Here is a 12,691-nt window from a genome sequence, read left to right on the forward strand (position 1 = left end):
TTTCAATACAAATAAAATATCACTATATTTCCCCTTTTCTATTTTAATAAAAAGAAAAAAAGGAAAAAGTTATAACTAATATAAGAAAAACTATATACAAAAGTACAATAACTATATATACCATATATACAAACAATAAATACCTAAACAATGTCTAGTCCATTTGTAATTGACAAATTCAGAGAAAATAATTCCATTATCTATCCTATTTTGGTAAGTCCAGAATGTACCTGATCCACTTTTTATCCTAACTTATATAGCTAACGGAACTGTCTTATAACGTCTTTCAAATTTATACACTTACAGCTCTTAGTGAGTTTTTCTGAAATCCTTAACAAAGATAATTATAACTATAACTAACTGATCTTCAACTCCCTCAGAGACCCAAGAAGGAAATAATACTACCTAATAAAAAATAAAAACAAGAAGTGCATGCAAGCAGCTTCAAAAAAAAAAAAATGTGAGTTTACAGAAACAGCCAGCTGCCTGGACAGTCACCTGAGGTTTCTCCACAGTGTTGGGGCATCATCTTCAGCCTACAGGCTTAGCGTATCTGACAGACTCTTTTGTGAACTAAGATGTATACAAGGTCAACAGTTTGACCTCACATTTGGTGAGAGCAGTCCATGTACCAGAAACACCTGAATTCCATTAGTGTCATGTCATGGTTCAGGATTTTAAATTCTGGAAATTATTGATGTCTTTTCAATTCAGCTGTCCATTTTTCTTGGCTGTGTATATGTGGCTTCATCTTGGCATCCTGTTCTTCTCCACATCTCTCTATTAAACGCCAGTCTACTATTGAGAGAGGTGAGCTTAGTTATTCCTCAAGAATAACTGTTTCATCTGCTGTTCCATTGCATATAAGAAGCCATTGGCCCACTCCCTGTTCAGCTGCCTTCGAAGAAAAGGGCACGGTACCTTTTACAGACTGTAAAGGTCACTCACTTCAGGGATGGTGCCATATTGTCCTGGCCTCAGAAGATGCCTTTTGTTAAAGCCACAACCACACTTGTTTTGGCAAGAATTGGTAGTCCTTGGTTTCATGTCCTGTCTGTCCTGTTTGTCAGCAGTTGATTCAAGGATACTTCGTTGTCCAGTGGCTGACTTTTGCAACAATGAAAGTTAGTTCCATATGCAGTTTCTTCAATGCCCATATTTTCTCTGAAGTAGATTGGTACTGCCAGGAGCCGTCATGTCTCATAGTCATAGCAAAAAAGAAAAATTCTTAAGTTATTAAAACATTTTAAATGCCATATTCTGTAGATCTCTGAAGGGTTTGAAGATGACCTGTCTATCTAAAATATATCTGTTTGATCTTGACAACACACCTAATATGACTACAAGTTCAATTGTAATGTCTAACCACTAATTTTCATTTCTATATATCCTAATAGTTGGTAATACTAACATTCAAGGATTAGCAAATTACAATTACATTGTTAAATGAATGGTATAAATACAATATCTCGAACAAGATTAGAAATACGTATATGGTATATTCTAACAATCTCAATCTCAATAATAATAATAATTTGTATACAATATAAAACAATCCAATTGAATGTAAAATATTTAAAACTAGTAATTGTCTTTTTTTTTTTTTTTTTTTTTTTAACAAGCACCTTTTGCCTAGCCCTTTACCTAACCCTTAACAACAACTTGTAACCAACCCTCCTAAACAATGAAAACTATCCCAGACCCAATACCCATAAAAAGACCAAAAAACCACCCACCCTACACCACCCCTTTGGGAATGTGGGCGTCGAATTCTTAAAATTGCTTCCTGCTGGGTATGGGCGAAGTTATCTTTATTCTGAAAAGAAAAATTTTGGGTTAATTGACAAATTCTAGGAAAGATAACTATATTCTTTGTTATCCATAATGCCAAAGTTCAGGGTTTATCTCAAGTCCTTGTTCAAGCAGTCTTTGAAACTGGATCATCTCAGCTAGCCATCTCAGAATTGCTCTAAGCACTTTGTAGTCCAAAGCTGATCTGTAGATGATGTTTGTCAGCTTAGTGATATTATTTTCCACGTGGAATTGTCGTTGTGGGGCCCCATCTTCTTCCTGGAGATTTCATTTGATGTTAGGCCTGGCCGTGATTTCCTGCAGAAAACTGAAAAGAGACTCGAACACAAAGACATGTATAGGCAGCTAATCGAAGCCTTTTCTCTAAATTAATTAGTACTCATATGACCATTATTATCTCAACAAAGTTTAAAATATATATATATATATATATATATATATATATATATATATATATATCTTGTGAATTCTGATATAAAATTCATACTTTAAGAAAAGTTTAAAGAATCAGAATAGAGTCAAAGAATTGAGATTAGTAATAGAATAGTCCCTTAATTAATTTGGTTTTTCTCCTGTCCCATGTCAGAAGATGGCTCTTTCTTCTGGTATGATACAGGGAGTTTTCATTTTCTTTTTAACAACATGCTTGAGTTTAAAGGAGGAGAGAGCCATTCTCCAACTCCAAAATCAGCTTGGAGCTTTAATTCAACTGGGACTACAAGAAGACTAAGAGTATTAATTTTTTAGAGAAGAGCAGAAACAAACATTTAGAAAGATTTATGAAATTTTGTAGATGATATACCAATAGGCCATTTTACTCTTTTTCCTGGGACAGATGATTTGTCCTTTTTTTCCAGTTGTCTCATTTGTCCAGTGTTCTTCAGATTCCTTAGCCTTCATTCTCCTAAAAGACAAAAACAAAAACCCTTCCCCAAGACTAATTTTGGGGAGGTCCCCTTTTGGCAAGTTACATCTGATTAAATGAAAAGGCATGTATTAATGGTATAAGTGAGTTTAAACTGGATGGTCATGTTGGTTGATGAACTATCACCTCTTCTAATTAAGAGGTCTCTCTTGTTCAAATCGAACCTTTATCAGTTTTGATGGTACCCACAGCTTATCTTCTCCTGCAGAAACAAAAGCAAAACCTCGTCCCCAACGTAACACATGCCCTGGTTTCCATTCTGAGGTCAGCACATCCTTGAAGTATATAGGCTGATTTAATTCTGTTGTTTTTTCTATTAACCAATGTCTCTCTGCAGCTGTTGTTCCTTTCTCATTAGCATTGAGAAAATTCAAAGTTAGTAGAGCATTGTGCAGTCTATTTCTGGGGGTTTTTGTTACCCCTTTTTGTTTATTTATCATGTCCTTTAGAGTTCTGTTGGATCTTTCTATAACTGCTTGGCCTGTAGGATTATGTGGTATACCTGTAATATGCTTTATATTATAATAAGCAAAAAACTGTTTCATTTTAATAGAGACATATGCTGGAGCATTGTCAGTTTTAATTTGTGCAGGTATACCCATGATGGCCATAACTTCTAGCAAATGAGTGATTACAGAATCAGCTTTTTCAGAACTCAAAGCAGTTGCCCATTGAAATCCTGAATAAGTATCAATAGTATGGTGTACATATTTCAATTTTCCAAATTCTGCAAAGTGAAACACATCCATCTGCCAGATTTCATTCCTCTGAGTACCCTTTGGGTTACATCCTGCTGGTAATGGTGTCTGATTGTAGAAGGAACAAGTAGGACATTTCTTTACAATTTCCTTGGCTTGTTGCCAGGTTATGGAAAAATCCTTTTTTAAACCTTTACTATTGACATGATGTTTCTTATGAAATTCTGAGGCCTCCAGCACATTTCCTATCAATAATTTATCAATCTCATCATTACCTTGTGCTAGAGGGCCTGGCAGACCAGTATGGGATCGGATGTGAGTTATATATAAAGGATGACTCCTTTCCCTGATTGTATCTTGTAATTGAATAAATAGTGAAGTTAATTCTGAAGCATCAGGGATAAATTCTGCAGTCTCAATATGTAATACCACTCTTTCAGCATACTGAGAGTCAGTAACTATATTGAGAGGTTCTGAAAAATCCATTAATACCAAGAGAATAGCATACAATTCTGATTTTTGAACTGAATTATAAGGACTTTGAACCACTTTACTTAAATTTTCTGATTTGTAACCTGCCTTTCCTTGCTTGTTGGCATCTGTATAAAATGTCCGAACTCCAGATATGGGTTTTTCACGTACAATTCGAGGCAAGATCCAATCAGCTCTCTTTATAAGATCAATTCTATTGCTTTTAGGATATTTGCTGTTAATTTCTCCCAAAAAATTACTGCAAGCTCTTTGCCAAGGTTCACTTTCTGCCCATAATTTTTCAATGTCCTCTTTAGTTAAAGGTAACCCAGCCACATGACCTCCTCGTCACTGCCTGTTTGTACAGACCTCCAGGTCTTCTATGGTTGGTATTGAAATTAAAGGCGTGTGTCTGCTATGCTGGCTGTGTCCTTGAACACACAGAGATCCGCCTAGCTCTGCCTCCCAAGTGCTGGGATTAAGGGCGTGCCCCACTACTGCTCGGCTTCTGCTCTGGCTTGCTCTGATCTCAAGGCAACTTTATTGACATACAAATAAAATCACATTTCAATACAAATAAAATATCACTATAAGGGAGGGTTGCTATTATCTTGAATTCAAATTATATTTATTTATCTTTTGCAAAATTAAGTAGATGGCTGCTTTATCTGTCAAGTGTCCCTTCAAATTCTGCCTCTCCCCCATCCTTCAAGTAATCGGGAGAGAGCTTGGAACATGGATTGCCTCTTGGAGTAGGTGAATACTGTGATAAGTGACCCTGGACAAGAAGTTTATTAAAGTAGGAAGTAATTTTGAGAAGTGTAAACCAAATAGTTTGGGATTTTGCCATATATATTTTTTTAACAAGATAAAGGTCTAACTGGGTGTGGTGGTACAGGCTTGTCATTCTTTCCATTTTGGGCTGAGACAGGAGGATCCAGAGTTTGAGGCTAGCCTGAGCTGTTAGTAAGACCCTGTCAGGAACACACACACACACACACACACACACACACACACACACACACACACGTATTACACACATTCCCCTCAGCACACACATTGTTTTCAGTCTTTCCATAATGAAAATTGTGCTTATTTCTAGGAAAAGTGGGCAAGAGGAAGAGGCACACATTAGAATGAGGTAAAAGAGGTAAACTGAAGCAATGAGTTGGGGGAGAAAGAGTTTTGAGAATGCACAAGGGGCCGGGGCTGTCATGGAAGAAAAGTAATTCTTTCCAAAAGAGTGAAAAGTGGAAATGTGAACTGAGAATTTTAAATGATCTAGTTAGGAAGATTTTCAAAATTACAATTTTCGAAACTGGAAAGCATATGGAAATGTGGATACCCAAATTCTGAAATTATTTAAAAATTCTAGATTTTTATTTAATCACTACTTGCATTTCATTTCACATATTTTCTTTGGTCAAATGCATGAGACTAATTCTAGGCATCATGATGCTGGGACCCTAAATGCTTCAGCATGCAATTCTAAAACATGAACATCTCCCTAATGGAATGATACTGTTACTCTACTTATCCAAACACTTCCACCACATCTCAGTTCTCGGTCCATAGCCAGCTCCCTTCAGCATCTTGTTAGAACCTTGAAAACCAGGAGGTGTGGAGTAGATGGAGTGGGTGGGCAGTCGAAGGATCACGAGGTTAGAATATTAAGGACAGTGAAGATTCTGGAACTGCCTTGGGGAGCATTCAGTAGTCGTGAGAACCACAAAGCCCAGACGTGGGTCCTGATGGCTCTCAGTCTTCTGCTACCTGGCACCCTTATGCACAGGACAGCAGTGGCTGTTATCCCCTCACCCCGTCACCCTGTCACCCCATACCAAGCTCTCAGCAGAGAGCTACCTACTGAGGCTCTGAATAGAATAAGCACTCTGGCTCCAGGCACACCGCTAATCCCTCACTCCAGGAGGTGCATATCCCGGAGCAAAACTGCTCCAAGTCACTCTGCCTCAGTCTACTATGACAGTGGGGCCAGTACCAGCAAGGAGGTTATCAGTTGTGAGTTGTGTCTGCTCTGCCATAGACACGGTGTCTGGGAAACTTGGAGCTATCACTTAAGGTTTTTATCATTGTCAGCTGAAGGGATAGCACTATCCTGTGTGAAGGAAAATGAGTGGGGTTTGTGTATTATGTGGTCTTATAATTAACGTTATCTCGGACGATAAATGAGCAAGGTAGACAAGCCAATAAAAATCTGTAGCTCTAGAATTTAAAAGAAGGAAAATAAAGGTGGGGGAAATAAAGAGAAGTGTGTGTGTGTGTGTGTGTGTGTGTGTGTGTGTGTGTGTGTGTGTGTGTGTGTGTGTGTGTGTGTCTATGAAGTCCTGCAGGCACAGCAGGCAAGCTTGGGGCGGGCCGGGCCGGGGCGGGCCTCTGTGGGCCAAGTTTTCGTTGGCTTCTGGGGCGGGTCCGGTGCGCAGGAGCAGCGTCCGAGCCAAGTTTCAGCGCAGGAGGCTGCTGCGAGACAGCGGCTGGTGCAGACTTCGCAGCACTGGCTTGCGATGGGACACCTGTGGCTCTCGGGGGCCTGGTTTCTCTTGGGGCTGTTTCGATATGCAGCAGATTCCAGCACGGGTAAGCAGTCAGGACGGTGGGGGAGCCAATCCAGACATCAGGCTACGCGGGTCACAGAGAGGCTCCGGGACCACCTGCCATCTGCCCTGGGCAGAGGCACTCCTGGGAACCTGGGGTCCTGGGAGGAAGGCCTGACGCGGGGCTTTCTGACATGGTACAGAGACAGTCCTGAAAGAGACTGAAACAGAGGTACCATCCAGAGACAGACACCGGTAGGGCTAGCTCGAAAAGAAAAACCGCTCTTACAAATGTTATCAGCCCTGGGGTTTGAACTAAGGAAGTTCTTCACCTCCCTTCAAACTGGCACAGTTGAAAAGAGACCAGAAAAACTGTTGCGTGATGGGTGAGAGACAGTTAGCAGACACCACCTGAGTTCTTCCTCCCCTTGGTCTTCTTAGGTCTCTTTCTCTACTGAAGAGAACACTAGTCCCAGGAGGCAAGGCATGGGTTGTTGTGGCGGGTGTCAGTCAATTACAGGGTAAGCTGCCCAGCGTCTTCAAAGCAATCCCCAGGAGAGGGCTGGGGAGAAAGTGATAAGAAATTGGAGTTGAGTGCTGAGATAAGCAGAGGATGAACTTGAGATAGGCGGCAACGTCTGGAGATAGGATCCAGCTCCCCTCCGATCCTCTCTTGGCTCTCTGGAAGCAGGCACTGGAAGTAGGAACATATTGCAACACATGGCAAACTCGAGCTCTGTGCTAACCTGAAGCTCACAGGCCTTGGGTCTGGGCACCGGTGCCTCCTTTACACTGACGAGCTATGGCAGCCATAAATCAAGTCCATGCTGCATGTTTTCAGACTTCAAGGAATAATGCAATCATAATTTCCTTAACATTTTTTTTCAAACATCCATTCCAAGCAATAATTTCTGTGACCGTTCTTTGTGTCTTAATATTTTCTACTTACTCCGATAAATTGTTTTTGCTTCTAGTTAAATTGCCCCTCTAAGCAGAAAATAAAACACTTCTTGCCACTGCGCATAGTATTTCTGACTCATGTTAAAAAATTTTGAGCAGTTCTCCAGAGAAACAGCTAAGGTTTGCTCTGCTGGTCCAGCAACTCCTTCTGTTTCTTCATGTTAGATCCAGGCTGACTAGTTTGTATTTGTCCTTCACGATGCATCAGAGGAATCCCATTCCGGAAACTGGGGTGGTCCCAGAAGTACACGTGAAATGCTTTTTCCAAGGCACCCAGAACCCTGCGCTCTTTCTATTAGTTTGTGCTAAGCTAGACTTTGCGGGGAGCCGGCACTACTGTTCACTTTTATATCTGCAGGAAGCTAACCCAGTTTGAGGAGAGGATTAGTGGTCTTCACACTAAGCCCTCAGCATCACTGAGTCGCTGGAAAGCTGTCAGGAACTCTCTGTCATTCCTAAAGCGACAGGAAACACTCATCTTCAAATGAGCATCTCCCTTTGTCTCGCCTTATCACTGCACTCTGTGCTCCCCAGCAGTCCATTCCCTGATGCAGGTGTTGCCTGTGCTATGTCAGCTGCTGTGTGGAGTTCCGGATCTGAATCTAGCAGAGCATGACATACGGTTAAGGGTTTATGAGTGTCTTATAATAGGGTAGAGATGAATGTTGAAAATGGTTGTTTGTCTTCCTCTTTGTAAACCCAAGAAAGTTCTTTACACTAGGCCAGTGAGTGTTAGTAAGTTATTTTAAATACTTACGTCCCTGTTCGGGCATCAGTCGCCTTTGATTCACACCTTACAATATGAATGTGAAATGTAGAAGATTGATTCACTGCTACCATCTTTGTGTGTCTTTTAGATGGCCCTGAGACAGTTCCCAAAGTGACAGAAGTTGTGCCTAAATACGGCAGTATAAATGGAGCAACAAGACTGACTATCAAAGGAGAAGGTACGGTGGCCTTTGCTTGCCCACGGGCAAACCCCGTGTTTTCCTCTTTTAGTTTTGTGGTGCCGGGGTTCCACTTTATTATTCCACATAACTCAGAGCTGCAGACATTCTAGGTGGGTACTCTTCCCCTCTTCGAGTTTTATGGTTAAAGTAATCCTCAACACAAAAAACACACACCACACCACTGATAAAGTTTCTGCACTTGGCCAATGTAGTTGAAATCTTCCTCCTTGAGAGCAAAAATAAATAAATGAATAAACAAATAAAATAATAAAAAAAACCCCACGTTATTGTCCATTTGATCATCCGGACTCTAATTACAATGACTTCTTGGACATTGAAAGATCTGGATTTAATGGTTAAGGTCAACAGAAAGGAATTACTTTAACTGAATTCCAGTTCTTTCCCTTTTTCCTCACAGGTGTGGTGGTCTTGCTTATTCAGTGTTTGAATGTAACATGCTGGGGGTGGAGAGGCCGGATGTTGATGGAGAAATAGAATGTTAATGAAAGATGTAAGATAACAGAAAGCAAAACATGGGCCCTCTCCTGCTGCCACCCAATCCCTATCACATGCTGCATCAAGGCATGAGTTATGTATGATGCTTTCTCCTTGCCAGGGCTCAGAGTGAAAGCATAGATGGTAGATAGATTCAAAGTGTACTTCCTCCTAGGATGAAATAAATATATGCTTGTCAGCCATCAGGCCTTTGTAATAAAAATGGCAATAGTACTCAGACACCTAGGGATTTTGAAGAATATGAAAGAAGTACTTGAAAAAAAAAGAAACATTGACAAAATCTTCTTTAAGGCCTTTAAGACAACAAGTAAGCCTTTGGAGTCAGTTGGCATAAGGAAATAGTTACTATTGTATATATTAATATGAATTTTATTACTTTTAGCGCTTCAAATCAACATACCCCAACTTTTCCTTCTGTCTCTAAACTTGAACTCCTGGTAAAGACACCACAGCTAGTTAAGCTACCCAGAGTCAGAACAGGTCTACTCAGGAGTTTTCAAAGCCACCATTCCTCAGCTGTCATCTTTGCCCTTTTGTGACCCTTGAAGCAATCATGCTTAGACTTCTCAGCAATGAAGTGTAAGGTGTTAAGGCAAATTTTTCTTTTCCTTCTGATCCCTACTATCTATATACTTTTGGCAGAGTTTATAGAAGAGTGAGTGAGATACCGTTTGAATTGGCGACACCTGCATCCTCACTTTTACATCTTTTCCCTCTTTCCTTTTAATAACTCTCTGTGGCTAACTAAAACAGTATTGGTACACATCTTTCTTTCCTAACTGAGTTTAAATACTGTTTTCGCTACTTTATAGAAGCATAATTTAGCATGGTAGGTGTCAGGGATTGGAAGCAGGTGGAATGATGGGTATTGGCCAAATTGCACAAAGTTTTAGTTATGAGAAAAGAGTATGGCCTAGAGGTCTGTTGTACATCATAGTATCTTATTGATGATGGTATGACTCGCATACTTAAAGTTTGCTAAGGGAGAAGATTGCATGCTAAGTGCTATTATTACAATTTTTTAAAAAATAAGTGAAAGGACTTAGGAAGATACATTTCAAAATGATGAATATGTTTGAAGAATTGCTAGTAGTGATGTTTTATAGGTACATTTTAAATCTCTAAACTGATTAAATTATATATAGTATAATAAGTCTGTATAGCTTTTTGTATTTTAATCATGCTTCAGTAATATAGTTTTAAACAAAAAAGTAAATTTAAAATTAGTTTTTGGATGTCTGTGATATATATATAGATGTATACAGCAATGATAATGATATTTTTTCAAGACAGGGTTTCTCTGTGTAGCCTTGGCTGCCTCTGCCTCCCAAGTGCTGGGATTAAATGTGTGCACCACCATCACCTGGCTTTATTTTTATAAAATGTATTATGCAAAAACAAGATATGGGAGAAAGTATAGATTTGCAAGTTGAGTTCTCTGTGATTCCACCCACTAGAAATCTGACTACTAACACTTCATTCACAGTATCTAAATGACTCTTGGCTCTTAAAAACAAAGGAGGTTTTCTGAAGGTTATTTTGTTCAAAAGGCTATGCTAGGGTTTGAGCATTGTGTAGCTCAGTGATGGTTTGCTTGACTAACATACCTGAGACCCTGGATTCCACTCCAAGCACTGAAAGGAGAAAGGGAGTGTGTGGGGGAGAGCAGCCAGGTTGTTTTTGAGAGGGCAGAGATATATGCTATTTTGGTTACCTTTCTGTTTATCTATGACAACAGCTGGCACACACACTGTTTTAAAGCGTTCAGTCATAGACCCTATACATTTTGGAAAAGACATGGGTTTTGGTTCAGTCCAACTGGCTTTTAATTGGACTTTACATTGCAGCAAGTTAATTCTGTGATTGCTGGCTTTCTCATCAGTAAAATATGTATCATTTCCCAGCTTCCCGTGCTCATGTGACTGTGAAACAGGGTGACATAACTTGGGTACCTGTCACATAGTCTGTGCTCTATCCATTGAGCTTTTATTTTGTTCTTCTGCGTTCACAGACTTGGTTTTATTCTTCCACTTATTTCTCTGTATCTTTTCTCCCCATGGTTTTACAGCATTGAAGGACATCCCACTTTCATGCCAGCTTTGTAAACTAGAGAAGCCAAAACACCCTACACTGCATGACAACAGCCAGTTTAAACAACACTGCCCCACGATAACAGCATGGGTGTAACTGCTGGGTTGCTGCTATCACGGGACCCAGCCTTTGTACCTGGCAATGCCTATCTCCAGCTTTTCTTAAAAAAAAAAAAAAAAAAAGGAAAAGAAAAAAATCAACATGTAAGGAATTTTCATCCAGTCTCATCCTTTCTGTTTCCAGGGTACACCCATCCCTTCCTGTAATCGTGTGCTTTGGACAACTTCCAAGGTGTCAGCTTTTTACCCAATGACTTATTTAGAATTATACTTAGAATTAATTTTACCAAATAATCTGTTTGCACTCTTTTTATTCCTTGGGTTAACTTAATATCAGACATATCTCTATTTTTTCAGCATTTCTTTTTTATTTTTATTTTTATTTATTTATTTACTTATTGTTTTTATTTAATTTTTCTTTTGCCTTGCCAACATGTGTGTCTGTGGATCACAGGCATGCCTGGTACTCATGGAAGCCAGAGAGGGTATCAGATCCTGTGGAACTGGAGATACAGATGGTTGCAAGCTTCCATGTGTGTGCTGTAACCCAAACGCAGTTCCTTTAGAAGAGCAGTTAGTGTTCTTTGTTTTTAAGGTGGAATGTATAATTAAAATGTTTAAAGGTCTTGCTAGTTTTCTTCATATTTTCTCACTGGTTTTACTTGGGCAATGTCACACATTCATGCTTGATATTATAGGTACTTCTAAGGTAAAATTGCTATCATCATTTGATAGTATTGTTATTGGATATTGTACTTGTCTTCAGAATGCCAAAGTGCAGACCTGTGTTAGCATATCATTGATGCAGCATGTACCCAATATAAAAATAAACATGTGTGTCATATCCTGAAGCAGATCACAAGTAAAACTTTCCATTCTTTGGTTTCCAGAAGCTCTCCTGCATACTATAAACTCAATGTGAACCCCAAAGATAAGCAGAAGTTGGCAAAAGGAAAAAATTGGGTTGACAAGTGCTTGCCTTGGGCTTTTTATGTATCTTTTCCCAACTCTGTTTTATTACTAACTGCCTTTTTACTCTTAAAACTTCAAATTAAGTGAAAGTGTCTTTCACATGCAAGATTTATAGTTGTATTGTTTTGTAAACCTATGCTGCAAAAGTTGTCTGATTAAGGTTTGGTTTTGAGGAAAAAGGTCTCTATCCTTTGCTGAGTTTCTTCTTTCATTATGCATGAAAGAAAGGATAGAAGAATTGAAAAATAGAGGATGGTGGAAGTTAAATTTGGTAACAAATAACAAATAGTGCTTGCCGGGTCCTGTGTTTTTCTGTTGTTGTTGTTGTTTTTGTTTGTTTTTTTTGTTTGTTTTGTTTTGTTTTGAGACAGGGTTTCTCTGTGTAGTTTTGGTGCCTGTCTTGGATCTCACTCTGTAGCACAGGCTGGCCTCAAACTCAGAGAGGTCCGCCGGCCTCTGCCTCCCGAGTGCTGGGATTAAAGGCGTGCGCCATCACCACCTGGCCTGTGTTATTTTTTAAAGGACATTAACACTGGATCTATATGTTAGAGGTTTTAGGATGACAGCATCTGATTCAAGATTGCCTAGATGAGATCTTATTGAACTAGTACCAAGTTAAGCACTACACACCACTACTTAGCAGTCCAAGAGCAGAGATGATGGGGGTTTTTCTGATGAGGAGAAG

At 39.5% G+C, this 12,691-nt stretch overlaps 1 protein-coding gene across 1 annotated transcript in view; it reads left to right on the forward strand.

The window, feature by feature from the left end:
- Positions 1-6,428: 6,428 nt before the first annotated feature.
- Positions 6,429-12,691, forward strand: part of Pkhd1l1 (PKHD1 like 1) — a 158,587-nt gene continuing 152,324 nt past the window's right edge. The window contains exons 1-2 of the mRNA XM_036207672.1: positions 6,429-6,501; positions 8,276-8,365. Coding sequence (XP_036063565.1) covers positions 6,429-6,501; positions 8,276-8,365 — 163 coding nt within the window. The remainder of the gene's footprint in view (positions 6,502-8,275; positions 8,366-12,691) is intronic.

This window comes from Onychomys torridus, chromosome 16 (genome assembly GCF_903995425.1).
Source record: "Onychomys torridus chromosome 16, mOncTor1.1, whole genome shotgun sequence".
Lineage (NCBI taxonomy): Eukaryota > Metazoa > Chordata > Mammalia > Rodentia > Cricetidae > Onychomys > Onychomys torridus.